Source organism: Molossus molossus, unplaced genomic scaffold (assembly GCF_014108415.1).
Source record: "Molossus molossus isolate mMolMol1 unplaced genomic scaffold, mMolMol1.p scaffold_m16_p_3, whole genome shotgun sequence".
In the NCBI taxonomy this organism is placed as follows: domain Eukaryota; kingdom Metazoa; phylum Chordata; class Mammalia; order Chiroptera; family Molossidae; genus Molossus; species Molossus molossus.
The window spans coordinates 119,458,024-119,475,112 of NW_023425366.1; the positions used below are offsets into that span (position 1 = coordinate 119,458,024).

Here is a 17,089-nt window from a genome sequence, read left to right on the forward strand (position 1 = left end):
TCAACCAGTGAGCCACACCGGCCAGGCAATTTTAAAAACAACCAGGATTGCCCGGCAGGTGTGGCTCAGTGGTTGAGCATCAACTCATGCACCAAGAGGTCACTGGTTCGATTCCTGGTCGGGGCACGTGCCCAGGTTGTGCGCAGGATCGCCAGTGGGGGGCATGCAGGAGGTGGCCAATCGGCGTTCTCTTTCATCGATGTTTCTATCTCTCCCTCTTCTTTCTCTCTCAAATCCATAACAAAAAAAGAATTAAGAAAAAATAAAAAATAAAAACCAGAATTATCGTCAGCCTCAGCCTCCACTGAACTTCGCCAAGCCTCCTAAATTGTATTTTTGCCATTCACCCAGGCACCACATGTCGGAATAGTCAAGACATCCCTTTTGCCTTTCACCATTTTCCTCAACAGACCAGGTCCTCCTGCTCTTAGACTTTGGATTATCACCCATCTCTACAAAGTCAAGTGTTCTCAACACGAAATCCAGGGGTAAACTGTGGAAGGTTCAAGAGTTTCCTAAAATAATTACAAAATCCGGTGTCGCTGAGCTTTTTCTCAGAAGACACATACCTTCAATCATATTCTGAAAGGGTTTCATGACCACACAAAAGGCGACCGGGTCAAGTATATTTCACGCATCTATCTTCATAAGGGATCTGCCTTTTCAATCAAACGTGACCAGCTGTCTAGACATTCTTCCATCACCCACTTCACATTCACACACAAGGTATAAAACCTTAAACCATCTTCCCAAGAGTCCGGAACTCAGCAGAGGAAAAAACATAAAAACACTAGGAATACTTTTAGCAACAGAGAGAAAACACAAACTCTAGTGGCGTTTTTTTCTTTTTCTTTCTCCCTAAAATCCCTCCTCCCTGTCACGCTCCCTTTCTCCTGGGCGGTAGGTTCCAGCCGACCCTCCCAGGGGCTTCCCACAACACCCGTGCCTGTGCCAGAGCTCGGACTCAAGGCAGGAAAAGCACCCTCCGGGCCAGGAAAGGAGTCTCAGACTCCATGCTAACAGCGAATTTGGAAGGCCCAGAGCATCAGTGGTATGAGCAACAGCTCGCACCTCCTGCTTCAGTTGCGGGCAGAGGCACCGGGACCCCGTTCCAGGTGAAGGCCCAGGGAGGCTCCTCCGCAGACAGAACGAAAAGTAATCCCGGAGGCTCGGCTCCAGGCCGCGCCGAAAAACTTTCCGAACACTTCCACCGCATCGGGCCGGTGACACCTCCTCGGCTTCCCCGCCCTCTGCGCGCCTGTCAGCGCCTGGGCCCGCCGCACGGGGACCGCGCTCTCCTCGGCGGTTAAGCGGCGTCCCCACGGCGCGCACGGCCCTCGCTCTGCCGTCCGACCCATGTGAGACGCTGCCCGGCCCTCGGAACCTCGGACCGCGGCGCCTAGCCGGGCCCAAGCGGCCGCCGCTCTCGGAAGGGTGACAGGCCGGTGCGCCCGAGCTGCCGCGAGCGCACTCACCAGCTGGCTGGTGGTCCTAGCCATGGACCCCGCGTCGGCTCGGCCACCTCTCCGCAGCGCTGCGCGACTCTGCGCCTTTTCAGCGTCCTCCTCCCCGCAGCGGAGCTCCAGCAATGGCCGCCCTCATCCTGCGCCCGCCCCGCCGCTCACCGCCCCCGGCACCGCCCCGCCCCCGTGCGACGCTAGGCGGGACTTCCGCCGAACCGTCGCCGCCGCCCGCACCCATTGGCCTTGCTCGCCGTCGCGCGGCGGCAGCCCTCGTCAGTCCGGTCGGCGCCCCGCAGCCGCATTTCCGGGTTGGGGCCCCACAGGCTGGAGACGTTGGACCCCGCCTAGGGGGGGTGGGGGCGCGACCCTGTGGGAGCCAATCCCAGAGCCGCCGGGCGATGCCCCGCGGTGGCGGGGGCGAGCTGTCATCCCAGGCTCCCAGACCGGGAAAAGGAGGCTCGCTGGGGCCAGGGCCCGCCAAGGTCACACCCGAATAAGAGGTGAGGCTGGGCTCCAGGCCGCCGCTGGCACTAAGAAGCCGGGCTCTGCGTAAACACCGAGAGACGAAACTTTACTAGATACAGAACTAAGAAGTGTTCACGGTAGGAAATTTAGGCTATCAGGTCAAGTCATATTTATACGGCAGAAAACAATCCCATCTCATCTCCGCTAATAGTCCCAGGAACACTTTCAGAACTCGTTTGCCTATAATTTTTTTTGTAGTTGATGATGATGTAAAAATTTTTGGAAGTTGTTATTGTAGATGACGATGTTGGTTTTTTAAATTGCGCTAAAATAGCCCTGGCCAGTTTGGCTCAGCGGTTAGAGCGTTGGCCTGCGGTCCGGAGAGACCCGGGTTCGGTTCCCGCTAAGGGCATGTACTTCAGTTGCAGATTGTCCCTGGCCCTGGTTGGTTGTGAGGGTGGCAGCCACTCGATGTGTCCCTTCACGTCGATGTTTCTCTCTCTCTCTCCCTTCCTCTCTCTCCCTCCCACTCTATCTGTACAAAAAAAATGGAAAAATATCCTCGGGTGAGGATTAAAAAAATAATAATAATAAATTGTGCTAAAATATAAAATTTACCACATTAACTATTTTAGTGTTCACTCAGTGGCATTAAGTACATTCACATTGTGTGATATTTTAAACAAAGCTACCTGAAGCTTTGCATTTTAAAAAATATGTTTTTATTGATTTTAGAGAGGAAGGGAGAGGGAGAGAGGGAGAAACTTGGATGAGCGAGAATCATTGATTGGTTGCCTCCTGCTTGCCCTGAACAGGGGATGTAGCCGGCAACCTGGCATGTGCCCTGACAGGGAATGGAACCCATGACCTCTAGGTGCATGGGACAAAGCTCAACCAACTGAGTCACACCAGCCACGGTGAAGGTTTGAATATTTTTGTTGTTGTTAATCCTTACCTGTGGATATTTTTCCATTGCTTTTTAGATAGAGTGGAAGGGAGGGAAGGGAAGAGAGAGACACATTGATTGGTTGCCTCCCACAACAGCCCTGACATGTCCAGGGGTGGAACCTGCAACCCAGGTACCCTTGACCCATAATCAAACCCACAACCCTTGGGTCCAAGGGCTGATGCTGTAACTGCTAAGCCAAACCCATCAGGGCAGTTTGCCTATTTTCAAATAACTTTTTTTTTTCTATTTTCAAAAGATGTATGTTGTGTTTTTTTTTCCAATAACACTTTAGACAATACAGAAGTAACAATAAAATAACTGAACTCTTAATTCACTCTAGCCAGACTTATAGCAATAGCCCCACTAACATTTACTCAGCACTTAGTAAGGAATTCACATGTGTAATCTCATTTACTCTAAATAAACATCTAGCTTTTGTTGCCCAACTTTTCAGATGAGGGGGCTGAGGCACAGCACAGTGCTGTAACCTGCCCTAGGTCGTGTAGTGCCAGAACCAAGATCTTTTTTTTTTTTTTTTATCCTCACACAAGGACATTCTTCCTTTTTTTTTGTTCAGATAGAGTGGGGAGGGAAGGAGAGAAGAACATCAATGTGAAAGGGACACATCAAGTGGTTGCCATCTGCATGACCCAATCAGGGCTGGGGACAAACTGCAACCAAGGTACATGCCCTTAGCAGACCGAACCCGGGTCTCTCTGGACCGCAGGCCAATGCTCTACCGCTGAGCCAAACCGGCCAGGGCGTAATCTTTTTTTTTTCTTCCTCACCCAAGGACATTTTTGCATTTATCTTCAGATAGAACGGGAGGCAGAGAAGAGGGGAGAGAGAGAGAAACATCAATGTGAGAGACACATTGAGTGGTTACCACTCACACAACCCCAACCGGGGCCGGGGGCAAACTGCAACCGAGGTACATGCCCTTAGCAGGAACTGAACCCGGGCCTCTCTGGTCCGTGGGCCAACACTCTAACCGCTGAGTTAGACTGGCCAGGTCTTGGGCACCTTTTTAAAATAGTGAGACAGACCCATGTGTCCCTAATAGGAAAGCCTTCTACTTCATGTTCAACTAAAAAATATAGTGAATAGAGTAGCTTTATCAAAAATACAGTGTCGCCCTGGCCGGTTTGGCTCAGCGGTTAGAGCGTCGGCCTGCGGTCCTGAGAGACCCGGGTTCGGTTCCCGCTAAGGGCGCGTACCTCGGTTGCAGTTTGTCCCCGGCCCTGGTCGGTTGTGTGGGTGGCAGCCACTCGATGTGTTCCTTTCACATCGATGTTTCTCTCTCTCTCTCTGTTCCTCTCTCTCCCTCCCACTCTACCTGAAAAAAAGTGGAAAAATGTCCTCGGGTGAGGATAAAAAAAAAAAAAAAAAATACAGTGTCAGGCCCTGCCCAATTTGGCTCAATGGTAGAACATCCGCTTGCGGACCAATGACCCCCAGGTTCAATTCCAGCCAAGGGCACGTACCTCCGTTGCAGCTTTGTCCCAGACCCTGGTCGGGGTTGTGCAGGAGGCAACCAGTTCATGTGTCCCAATCAGTTCATGTGTCCCTCTCACGTCAATGTTTCTCTCTCCCTCTCTCTTTATCTTAAGATAAACAGAAAAATACCCTCTGGTGAGGATTTAAAAAAAAAAAAAAAGCAATGTCAGCCCTGGCTGGTTTGGCTCGGTGGTTAGAATGTTGGTCTGCAGACCAAAGAGTCGCAGGTTTGATTCTGGTCAAGAGCACATAACCTTGGTTGTGATTCGATCTCTGGTCCGGGTGGGGGTCGTAAGGAAGTAAACCAGTCGATGTGTTTCTCACACTGATGTTCTTTCTCTCTCTTTCTCCCCTGCACTCTATCTGAAAAAGCAATGGGAAAATATCCTGGGGTGAGGATTAAAAAAAAAAAAAAAAAAAGTAAAGTCAGCCCAGCCAGTGTGGCTCAGTGGATCGAGTGTCGTCCATGGACCGAGAGAGAGGTCCTGGTTCGATTCCTGGTCAGGGCACTTGCCCATGTTTCGGGCTCGATCCCCAATCCCAAGTAGGGGGTGTGTAGGAGGCAGCCAATAGATGTTTCTCTCTGTCCCTTCCTAATTAAAAAAAAAAAAAAAATGCAATGTCAGTAACAGCACCAGGCTATTAATGGTAGGGTAGTTTTGAGGCAGGCAAGGTAGAGGGGAGAAAGGTTGCAGGTGCTGGAGGAGTCTTAGGGGTGTGATGGGGGCCAAGATGCAGTGAGATGGGAAGCCAGGACTTCCATAGGGGCGATAGGAGTGGGGGTTGGCTGTCTTTGTGGGGCAGGAAGGTGTGGAAAGGGAGAGAGGCTGGCAGGTTGGAGCAGAGCCTGGTCTAGAGTACTGTGAGGGACAATGGGCTTTGGTCTTCCCAGGACCCTTACTCTGCCTTCTGGGGCTCCTGGCTTCCAGTCTGCCTTTTGCTGGTTCAGAGAGCTAGCTTGCCCCTACTGCTTTGCCATGGCACATGCCTCCTTTTGGGGATCTGGATTGGCTCTATAGAGCACACCCCTCACGAAAAAGCCCCTTCCATGGTGAGTCCCAGTGCACTGCATATCATCTTGAATCTGCGTATCCCATAGACCAGATACCCCTGGGCGCTCCCAATATAGGGGGCAGCAGAACAGGTTGGACTAAATTTCTTGGTGTCTAAAGGGCACCAGGTGTTAGACTAGGGGAGTCACAGTGGACATGGGTTCAGCAACCTGGGTACTGGAGTCCTTTCTAAGAAAGAATTCACAGCTAAGACTCAAACTGTAAGAGTTTAATTAGAAAGTCACAAGAGATAGCCTGGCTGGTGTGGCTCAGTGAACTGAGCATCCTCCCATGGACTGAGAGGTCCTGGTTTGACTCCTAGTGGAGGCACATGCCCAGGTTGCAGGCTCAATCCCCAGTGGGGGACGTGCAGAAGGCAGCTGACTGATGTTTTTCTCCCTCTCCTCCTTCCACTCGCTCTCTAAAAAAATCAATAAAAACATATATAAAAGAAAGTCACCAAGGTAGAAGTGAGCCATAGAATAGGCTCAGGAAATAAGGTACAGAGGCAAAAGAAGGGGCCCCTGGGGTTTAGGAGAAAGAGGCAAGGAAAACAGGTCTGGGGGAAGGGAGTGAGGAAAGGCTCAGGCATGACACATAGAACTGCGGTGGGTCCTTAGTCCTGAAGGATTTTATATGGAGGTCTCAGGGAAGGATCTCAATAGAATATTCATCAGCTTTCCAAGTGTGTCTCCTCAAAGTGAAGACCACTGTTTGGTCAGCGCCAGTGCAGAGGATCAGTCATCAAAGCTGGTTCTGATGTCAGCCATGGAATTGCCCCGCCTAGCCTTGCTGCTTCTTTGGGTCTGGAGCTGAAACCCAGCTGAGACCTAGATAACATCTACAGGGGTTAATGCTTAAGGGGGTAGTTCTGCATGGGCTAGTAGTTCTGCAGGTTGCTAGGCACCTGGTGTGCTCTGCTCTGGTGAACCTCTGCCTCTGGCCCATCTTCCTACCCGGCTCATGCCTAACTGCTTACTTCAGATTCAAATCAGCACACTGGTATCCCTGTCACCCGAGGAGCCTGAGGCTTCAGAAGGACCCCTCCAGCACTGAGTTGGCCCAGACACGCCAAGTGGAAGCTTCTCGGCTCCCACACTTGGAAGTCAGGTGGTCCTTCCTCACAACTGGGAGTATTGAGATGTGGCAGCAACCTGGGCTAAACCAGTCCCTAGGCCAGGCTCTGACCAACACTGGACCCTGGAGTCTTCCCATTCACACATGTTAAACAAGCCAGGGAGATGCTAAGCATACCAGGTCACCTCCCCAGGGATCCCAGCTCAGCCTCTCCTTCTCAGTGAAAGTCACCCCCACTCACTAGTGAGTCAGGCACACACCTAGCATTACCTCCTCTGTCCCTTAGTCCACGCCCATACTAGGGCAAGCCTGTCCCATTTCACTTGTTTCTGGTCCCACTGCCACCCGACAGCCAGCCCTTCGGTCTTCTTGTCACCCCCAGCAACCCAAAGGCACACCTAAAATGGCAACCTCAGACTCAGAAACAAAATATATAGGCAGCTGCCAGGGCTTGGTGAGAGGGAATTCGGATTAGTGTTTAATGAGCACAATTTCCACTTGGGGTGATGAAAATGTTCTGAAGATGGTGGTGGTGATGATTGCACAACAGTGTGAGTGTATTTAATGCCAACCTGTACACTTAAAAATGGTGATTGTTACATGTATTTTACCACAATTTAAAAAAAAAAGAGGCCCTGGCCGGTTTTGCTCAGCGGTTAGAGCGTCGGCCTGCGGTCTAGAGAGACCTGGGTTTGGTTCCCGCTAGGGGTGCGTACCTAGGTTGCAGTTTGTCCCCGGCCCTGGTTGGGTCGTGTGGGTGGTGGCCACTTGGTGTGTCCCTTTCACGTCAATGTTTCTCTCTCTCTCTCTCTCTTCCTCTCTCTCCCTCTCACTCTGTCTGAACAAAAAATGGAAAAATGTCCTCGGGTGAGGATTAAAAAAAAAAAGAGCCCTGGCCGGTTTGGCTCAGCAGTTGGAGAGTAGGCCTGCGGTCCAGAGAGACCCGGGTTCGGTTCCCGCTGAGGGCATGTACCTCGGTTGCAGTTTGTCCCTGGCCCTGGTTGGTCGTGCGGGTGGCGGCCACTCGGTGTGCCCCTTTCACGTCGATGTTTCTCTCTCTCTTCCTCTCTCTCCCTCCCACTCTATCTGAACAAAAAGATGGAGAAATATCCTCGGGTGAGGATAAAAAAAAAAAAAGATACTCTAGCCATTGCCCCCACACTTCAAATAAAATCAGAACTCCCACTGCAGCTGCAAGGCCCAGCTCTGGTCCCCCATCCCTGGACCACTCTCTAGTCCCAGTGGTAATTAGTTCTGTTCCTTCAACACACTAAGCCTGTGTGTCAGTGGCCTCTGAGGGGCAGTTCCCTTTGCCTGAAGTGCTCTTTCTTCCGAGCCAGTGTTGGCTCCTGTCATCTCTGGTGTCACCTGGCTGGCCACCAGTCCCCCCATAATTCTCCACCCAGAGAGGCCTTGGTTAGAGGTCTAAGGGAAGTTCCCAGGGTACGCCAGGCTGGGCCAAATGCTGGTGCTGATACTCAACAGCTCTCAGACTCGGCACCATAGATGACAAACAGAACACTTCTTTGGATTTTCGGCAGGCAAATGGAGCAAGTGATTACCCATAGATCACAAGGATGAGGCCCAGTACCAGGAGTGCTGACAACTGCTGCTCAGCTTCTGGCTTATCAGTTAAGCTCATCTACTTTCTCCCAGGGACCTTTGCCAGGGCTGAGGAGAATCAGAAGGTGGGGCACAGGACACTGATATCCACCAACACCAGACAGGGTTACCCACAGCTGTGCAAACACCAGAGTACAGGACGGCTCATCCCGCCCTCCTAGGAGTTGGGTCAGGAGATGAGGTTGTTCAGAAAAGATGCCCAAAGAGCCCTGGCCGGTTTGGCTCAGCAGTTGGAGCGTCGGCCTGAAGACTACAGCGTCCCAGGTTTGGTTCCCGCTAGGGGCACGTATCAAAAAACAAAACAAACAAAAAAGATGCCCAAAGAATCAGACTGGATGATCCTGAGGGCTCATGAAGGTGGGACGAGGGCTGGTCCGGTCAGGCAGGCCAGGGAGCACTGGCTATGGTCAGCTCAGGGGCCCTTCAACCACTGCTTCCTGCAATCAGAGATGGGCAACCTGGGGTACCGAGGCCAGTGTGGATTCCTCTGAAGGTTGGAGAGGAGTGCTGGGTTATGTGCCCAAGCCCTGCACAACTCAGGTGTAGAAAACAAGACCACAGGACACCCACACATACTAGCCTCCCAAACTTCTGTAGTGCCCACCTGAGGCCCTTCCCTGCCCATCTCTTAATTTGTCTCCAAGATCAATGCTCTCCTGTTTAAAATTCCAAGAAGTACCCTTTCCCTCAGCCCCCACAACAAGCAAACTTCTGAAGTTGTCTATATCCACAGTCCCCAAGCCCCTTCCTGCCAACTTTCAGCTTTCAAACCTATAGCCCATGGCTTTCCCCATCCTTCCCTCCATTAATTTCCAAATGACACATCTGTCTGCAGGCCTCAGACACATCCTTCTAACAGAAAGGGGCCCTGTTGTCACCTCCACTGAACCCCACAAAGCCTCCTCAAAATGCTGGGCTGAGGTGGAGTCCAGCCACTCCCAACCCTAAGCCACAACCCCAACCCCCCACCTCCAGGAGAGCCACCAGGGTGACGGAAAACAGCAAGAAGCCTCCTTTGAAGCAAAACTCAGAGACCAGGCAACTCCCTGTGGGGTACACAGTTTATCCAAGCCAGCTGCCTCCAGGGCCATGGCCATTCACCTGGGGCAGGGTTCCCACTCACTCCCCGGAGACCAGCTCCTCGACAGCCCAGTACTGACAATGTCCAGCTGAGGCTGGGTGTCCTTTTCAGCTGTGGTCCTAGGTCACTGCCTGGCTTCCTCCGCCTGCCACACCAACTCGCCCGAGATGTAGGTGGCCTGAATGTGCAGGGAGTCATCGAGCATCACGAAGTCTGGGTCAAAGGTAAGCTGTGAGAAGGAGGCAGTGGCAGGCCTGCCCCCCTACCCCCAGCCCAAGGCTGGTGGGGAAACCAAGGCCTGGGATACAACTTGTGTAGGATGCCCCGACCCAGCACAGACTGACTGAGGCCCTGGAACCAAGACTCCTGGGAGTAGGGGAACAAGGGAGAAAGATCCCAGCAGCCCTTTGCTTGACCTTGTCTCAGATGCCAGAAAGCCTGGTCTGATGGGAAACTGGGGCCAGACCAAGGCTGGCGGCTGGGTAAGGCTGCCTGGATGTAGGAAAGATCCCACCCTTCTGCCCACCCTGTCCTGTCCCAGGCCTCCCAAGAACTCCTGAGTCTTCATGTTGCCCAGGCCTCCCCATATCAGACCTGCATCAGCCCCAAAGTCCAGGGTTCCCTTGCGTTTCTCCAGTCCCAGCAGCTGGGCGGGATGCAGTGACGCAGCCTCCAGGGCCGATTCCACACTGCAGCCTGCTCAGGAGACACAGCTGGGTGACCATCCACACCCCCAGCTGGCTCTGCTGGCGCCCTCCTAACCCCGCCCCCACAGCCCTGGAGCTCCAAGTCCTAGTGATAGGGTAGGGGGGACACATGCCAGGACTCTGCAGCAGGTTGACAAAGTCCCCCAGTCCCATCATTTCCAGCCACTCACCCACCCCAGCCCAGCAGGGACCCTCTGGACCCAAATGCTCATGGGCCCCTCCTCTTCCTGGGTCCCAGGGAGAACACCCCACAAGAAAGCAGTATGTTGGGCAACTATGAGGCCGCTGGAGACCTGGTGCTCTGCCCCTGTCCCCCACCAAGAAGTCAAATAACCAAACCCAATTCCCTCCATCCCCTGCATCATCCCCCAGGCCAGACCACAGCTATTTCCTGCCTCCCAGCCTGTCTCCTTGCTGCTCTAAACAAGCACCTTGGACCCAGGTGACTCTTACCCCGCAGCATGACACTCTACCTGGGTGCTGCAAAAAGCCCCATGGGGCCTGGCCAACCGCAGCCTCTGCCAGACGACAACTGTCCACACCCTCTACATCATGTGGCCTGACCCTGGAGACTGGATTGCTGCTCTGGCCCTTCACCTCATCACAGTTCTCTACCTGACAAGTCCTGCCATCCCATAGCACCCTCCCCAAGCCAAGCCCCCACCCTCATGTGGAGTAAAGACCCTTCTCTTGGGTGCCGTGGCTTGGATGCTTGCCCTGGGTTCCAGCCATTTGCTTGCTTGTCCTCTCTCCTGCTGTGACCTCCCTACGGATGGCACCTTGGCCACATTACTAGTGCCCGCCCCTAAGGAACCCCACTAGACATGACAGATAAGGGATATCCAGCTTCTCTCAGATGCAACCTCTGCCCCCAACATACACACACACACACACACACACACACACACACACACCAGCCTCACTGACCTGTGGCCTGCAGGAAATGCCGAACGCAGACGTCCATCGGGGTTATGCTGCCGCTCAGTGTCTTGGTGCCTTGAGAGCAGAGAGGGCAGGCTCTGGTGGGGGGGGGAGGGGCAAGGGCAGGGGCCACCAGGCACACTGGATGGGGTGAGGGCTGGCAGAAGACATCTAGGTTCTTGCATCCCACCAGAGGGACTAAGGGGCTCTTCTAATGTGGGTGGCCAGTGGGGACAAGGGTCACTCACCTGCCACGTAGGCCGTCAGCCCATCTACCTCTACTTCCTGCTGCCCCAGCGTGTGACGGCCATTGCCCAAGCCCAGGGCAGGAATAGCATCGGTGACCAACACCAGCCCTGGAGATGAAAAGGCCTCAGGACCTGCCCCACCTGGTCCTCCTACCTACCCTCACCCTTCCAGGCTACTCACCCTGGGGATGGGCCCGGTGGGCAATACGCAGGGCAGCAGGGTTGGTGTGCATGCCATCAGAGATCATTCCATAGAAGATTTGGCGGCCTGGGGGCAGCCGGTCACTGGTCAAGAGCCCCACAATGCCTGGGTCACGGTGGTGGAACTGGGCAGAGCCAGGAAGGAGAAAGCTGAGCCACACCAGGAGCCCCCAAGCCTGCCAACCTGGGAGCTGGGGCAGCACTCACAGGCAGCATGGCGTTGAAGAGGTGGGTAATGAACGTAGCCCCGCTCTGCACGGCTTCTTCCGCAGCCTGTAGGTCAGCCACAGAGTGCCCTGCAGAGGAACCTGGATTCAGATTCTGCAACGAGTCCAGGACCCCTAGATGGGCCTGCCCCCTCAGGTGGGGACATACCCCCTCACCTAGGGATACACAGATGCCACGAGCCGTCAGTGCCTGGATCACCTCATGGCTACGGCCCAGTTCAGGAGCCAGTGTCACAATGCGAACGTTGTCCAGGGGCCCATAGGTGGCCAGAACATCGTGGAAGGCGTTGGCCTCAAAAGAGCGCAGGTGGGCCTCAGGGTGTGCACCCCGCTTCTCCCGGCTGATAAATGGACCCTCCAGGTGCACACCTGGTAGGAGGGGAGCGGATGGCTCCAGCAGGCCTCCTACCCTGCAGCACCCCCCCCAGCCCCTCTCACCTGCCCCGCCCCCCACCCCATTTGGGCATCTGGAAGTGTAGGGGCTGCCAACAGGTCCCAAAGTATCCTCCCAGGGTGGGGGCAAGAAGAGGGGTCAGCCACTCACCGAGGACCCCTGCCCCATGGGGGCCACCACTCTTCACGGGGATCTGAGGAAGGACCTGGGGGGAACCAGCTGTTAAAGCCCTGCCCCCCATGGCCCAGCACCCAGAGGTTACAGCCCAGCCAAAGTCATAGTTTGGAGCCTAGCCTAGTGCCCACTGGCCTTCCATCAGGTATCAGAAAATGGTTGAAGGCCCCCAACCATGGTCAGGGAAAGCACGGCACTCAGAACCAGCAGGACACAAGGTCAGCAGCACAAAGAAATGACAGGCCCTGGGATATGAGGTCTGCCTGTAAGGACCAGGAGGCAAGAATAGTCCCCAGGCAGACGTCAGGTGCATGGACATTGAGGGCAACTCCACCTGCCCTGGCCCAAGTCCATGCAGCATGCCCCAAGAGTCTGAGCCCAGGCAGAGTGATGTGCCTGGCCGCCCTGAGGGCCAGAGGCAGGAGTACGTGCAACCCAGGCAAAGCAAGGGGCAGAAGCAGGGTCTCAGGCGCTGATGCTGTGCCTGAAGCTGGACACAGTCGGGAGGGTCACTTGTGTGTGACAGGTGCTCACACAATATAGTATCATGTTGGTGGGCAGCCAGGCAGGCATCCCCGTTCACATCTCCCTCCTTCAAGGTGAGGAAGGACATGGAAGTGGGAGCCCACAGGATACTGTAGAGTCCCTGAGTCCCTAGGGTGAGCCTGGGACAGAAGTATAGAGATTTTTTTTTTAAATCCTCACCAGAGGATACTTTTCCATTTATCTTCAAACAGAGTGGGGGGGGGGGGGAGTGGGGAGAGAGAGAGAGAAAAAAAAACATCGATGTGAGAGAGATACATCGATTGGTTGCCTCCCGAACAACCCTGACCAGGGCTGGGGACGTAACCACAACCAAGGTACTTGGCCCTTGACCAGAACTGAACCCACAACTCTTTGGTCTGAGGGCCGATGCCCTAACCACTGAGCTAAGCCAGCCAGGGATGAAATAACAGAGATTTTTAAAGAGGCTTGAACCCAGTCCAGCCGGTGTTGCTCAGTGGTTGACCATCATCCCATGGACTGAGAGGTCCCAGTTCAATTCCAGGTCAGGGCACATGCCCAGATTGTGGGCTGGATCCCCAGTAGGGGGTGTGTAGGAGGCAGCCGATAGATGTTTCTATCTCTTTCCCTCTCCTTCTATTTTTTTTTTTTTTTTTTTATCCTCACCCGAGGACATTTTTCCATTTTTTGTACAGATAGAGTGGGAGGGAGAGAGAGGAAGAGAGAGAGGGAAACATCGATGTGAAAGGGATACATTGAGTGGCTGCCACCCGCACGACCAACCAGGGCCAGGGACAAACTGCAACCGAGGTACATGCCCTTAGCGGGAACCGAACCCGGGTCTCTCCGGACCGCAGGCGGACGCTCTAACCGCTGAGCCAAACCAGCCAGGGCTCCCTCTCCTTCTAAAAATCAATAAAAACAAACTTCCGGTCAAGATAGCGTATCGTGTCCTCCCACTACCACATCAAAGTTACAACTAATCTACAGAACAACCATCATTCAAAACCACCTGAAATCAAGCTGAATGGAAGTCCTACAACTAAGGAATTAAAGCAGCAGCCATATTGAGATGGTAGGAGGGGCAAAGGCGGAGGGGCTGGTCCCACACCCACGTGTGGCGGATAAAAATCAGGAGGATACCTGGCTGGGAAGGTCCTCCCTGAGGACTGAGAGGTCCCCGTCCCACACCAGGAGCCCCGCTCAGGGTTCCAGCGCCAGGAAGAGAAGTCCCCATTACTTCTTGCTGGAAAAATCAGCAGGAACTAAGGCTCAGGGAGGCTGAGGTGGCTGGAGCCCCAGGCAGCTCCTCTTAAAGGGCCCGTGCATGGACTTATTGGACTCACTCCCTCTAAGCTTGGAGGGGAGGCAGCTCAAGGGGTGCCAGAGACATACAGGGAGGAACTGAGCTGTTCGGCATTAGAATGAGGGATGGAGAGGGGGTTTCTCCAGGAGAAACTTGTTGCTTGCCCTGCCCTGGTTGATTCCCTGAGGCCCCGCCCCACACAACTTTCAGGCCCACCCAAGCTGTTGTCAGTTGCATAACCATAGGATTGACCTGTCTTGGATCCTGCTTCAGGTTTTCCTAAATTCTTTCAAACAAGCAGCATCTGGTCTCAACTAGCCCCATACCTCTCGTTAAGTAATACACAGAAACAAACACAGGGAGGCGGCCAAAATGAGGAGACAAAGAAACAGGTCCCAAATGAAAGAACAGAAAAAAATCTCCAGGAAAAGAACTAAGAGAAATGGAGATAAGCAACCTAACAGATGCTGAGTTCAAAATACTGTTTATAAGGATGCTCAATTAACTTAGTGAGAACCTCAGCGAACTTAGTGAGGGCCTCAAGAGCATAAAAAAGGACCAGTCAGAAATGAAGGAGGCACTAACTGAAATAAAGAATAATTTACACAGCCCTGGCCAGTTTGGTTCAGCAGTTAGAGCGTCAGCCTGCGGTCCAGAAAGACCCGGGTTCGGTTCCCGCTAGGGGCGCGTACCTCGGTTGCAGTTTGTCCCCAGCCCTGGTTGGTCGTGCGGGTAGCAGCCACTCGATGTGTCCCTTTCGCGTTGATGTTTTTCTCTCTCTCTCTCTCCCTCTCCCTCCCTTCCACTCTATCTGAACAAAAAATGGAAAAATGTCCTCGGGTGAGGATAAAAAAAAAATAATAATAATTTACACAGATTCAATAGTAAAGTAGGTAAAGCCAAGAAGCAAACCATCGATTTGGAATATAAGGAAGCAAAAAACACCCAATCAGAACAGCAAAAAGAAAAAAGAATCCAAAAAAATGAGGATAGTGTAAGGAACCTCTGGGACAACTTCAAGCATACCAACATTCGCATCTTGGGGGTGCCAGAAGGAGAAGAGAGAGAACAAGAAATCGAAAACCTGTTTGAAACAATAATGGCAGAAAACTTCCTGAATATGGTAAAGGAAACAGACATACAAGTCCAGGAAGCACAGAGAGTCCCAAATAAGATGAACCCCAAGAGGCCCACACCAAGACACATCATCATCAAAATGCAAAAGGTTCAAGACAAAGAGAGAATCTTAAAAGCAGCAAGAGAAAAGCAGTTACCTACAAGGGCGTTCCCATAAGACTGTCAGCTATTTCTCAAAAGAAACTTTGCAGGCCAGAAGGGAGTGGCAAGAAATATTCAGAGTGATGAAAAGCAAGAACCTACAACCAAGATTACTCTATCCTGTGAGGCTGTCATTTAGAATCGATGGCCATATAAAGACTTTCCCAGACAAGAAAAAGTTAAAGGAGTTCACCACCACCAAACCGTTATTATATGAAATGTTGAAGGATTTTTTTTGAAGAAAAAGGTAAAATATATGAACAAACAAAATGGCAATGAATACATATCTATCGACAATGGAATCTACAAACAAAATGAACAGGCAGAACAGAAACATTCTCATAGATACAGAGAACATTTTGTTGGTTGCCAGATGAGAGGGGTGTTGGGAAAATGGGTGAAAAAGGTGAAGGGATTAAGAAGAACAAATTGGTTGCTAGACTGACAAACCTCAAAGAGAAGGGGGTGAAGGGGTGGGAAGAAATAAACCAAAGAACTTATATGCATAACCAATGGACACAGACAACAGTGTGGGAAAAGGCAGGAGGGGGGTGGGAGTGGGGAGGAGAGGATCAATGGGGGAAAAAATGAGGAACATCTGTAATACATTCAACAATAAAGATAAAAAAGAAAGAAAAAATAATAAAAATCAATAAAAACATATTTAAAAAGAAAAAAAAGAGGCTTGAACCCAGTATGACAGAGAGGACAGGGTAAGGACAGGCTGACTTGGGAGCCCAACGAGTAGGTGCTGGGCAGATGTGGGCAGCCATGCAGTGGGGAAAGGGAGGAAACAAGCCCCCAAAGCCCCTATCAGCTCAGGCCCTGGAAACACCTGGTGCCTTGAGAAGCGGAAGGACCAACAGTAGGATCCTAGTTAAAGAGCAGCTGGATCCCCGAGTGTACCCTGCCAAGTGCCTGGAGAAGTAAACCAGACAGGTAGATAGAAGCAAAAATATGGGGCAATTAAATGAAAATTTCCATATATATATGTTTAATTGATTTTAGAGCGAGGAAGGGAGAGAGAGATGCCCTGCCGGTGTGGCTCAGTGGACTGAGCATCGTCCCATGGACTGAAAGGTCCAGTTCGATTCCTGGTCAGGGTATCCGGCTCAATCCCCAGTAGGGGGTGTGCAGGAGGCAGCTGATCGATGTTTCTCTCTCACATCGATATTTCTATCTCTCTCTCCTTTACTCTCTCTAAAAAAAAAAAAAAGATTGATCTTTAAAAAATAATAATAAAATAAAAAAATCAGTAAAAACAGCCCAGTTGGTATGGCTCAGTGGCTTGAGCGTGGACCCATGGACTGAGAAGTCCTGGTTTGATTCCCGGTCGGGGCATATGCCCAGGTTGCAGGCTCAGTCCCCGATGGGGTGTGTGCAGGAGGCGACTGATCGATGTCTCTCACATCAATGTTTCTCTCTCAATTAAAAAAAATCAATAAAAACATATTTAAGAGAGAATGAGGAAACATCAACTTGTTGATCCACTTATTTATGCATTCATTGGCTCATTCACATTATGTGCCCTGACCAGGGACTGAACCTGAAACTTTGGCACATATCCGGACAATGCTTTCACCAACTGAGTTACCCAGCCAGGGCCTGAAGTTTACATTTTTAATGCTCCCTGAATGTCACCAGTCAGGACTGTTCCCTCTGACCAGAACAAGACTATTCTCTGGGGATTCAACTAGCCCAGGAGAAAGGACTAAGGGATCTGAACCTAAGGATGCCCCAAGGAACACCCCAGGCTGGGTGATCCTGGTGGCTGGCTGAGAATGTTCTCAATCAGAGCAGATGACCAAGGCCTTCCAAGCTTGGGAAAGCCTCTGAAAGGACACACAGAAAATTAACAAATGACAGGACAGAACTGGCCCAGGAGCAGAAACCCGAGGAGAGGAGAACATGTCAGCAAAGGT

At 52.2% G+C, this 17,089-nt stretch overlaps 1 protein-coding gene and 1 long non-coding RNA gene across 10 annotated transcripts in view; one reads left to right on the forward strand and one right to left on the reverse strand.

Moving 5' to 3' along the window:
* AMDHD2 (amidohydrolase domain containing 2) overlaps positions 1-17,089 on the reverse strand; it is a 63,562-nt gene that overhangs the window by 40,302 nt on the left and 6,171 nt on the right. For 7 of the 9 annotated variants that reach the window (XR_004961798.1, XR_004961801.1, XR_004961800.1 and 4 more), the window contains exons 4-9: positions 12,056-12,110; positions 11,668-11,880; positions 11,492-11,580; positions 11,265-11,409; positions 11,084-11,191; positions 10,842-10,910 (exon numbers count right to left, since the gene is read on the reverse strand). Coding sequence is in view for 5 of the 9 variants with exons in the window: in XM_036280769.1 (XP_036136662.1) it covers positions 10,842-10,910; positions 11,084-11,191; positions 11,265-11,409; positions 11,492-11,580; positions 11,668-11,880; positions 12,056-12,110 (679 nt within the window). In the remaining 4 variants the exon portion in view is untranslated. Of the gene's footprint in view, positions 1-9,169; positions 9,421-9,801; positions 9,904-10,841; positions 10,911-11,083; positions 11,192-11,264; positions 11,410-11,491; positions 11,581-11,667; positions 11,881-12,055; positions 12,111-17,089 lie in introns of those variants that run through there. The other 2 variants (XM_036280764.1, XM_036280766.1) reach the window with 2 other exon arrangements.
* On the forward strand, positions 1,855-10,634 carry LOC118642811. Its single transcript, XR_004961802.1, has 3 exons — positions 1,855-1,963; positions 9,319-9,431; positions 10,375-10,634. It is a non-coding gene; the product is annotated as an uncharacterized LOC118642811 (long non-coding RNA).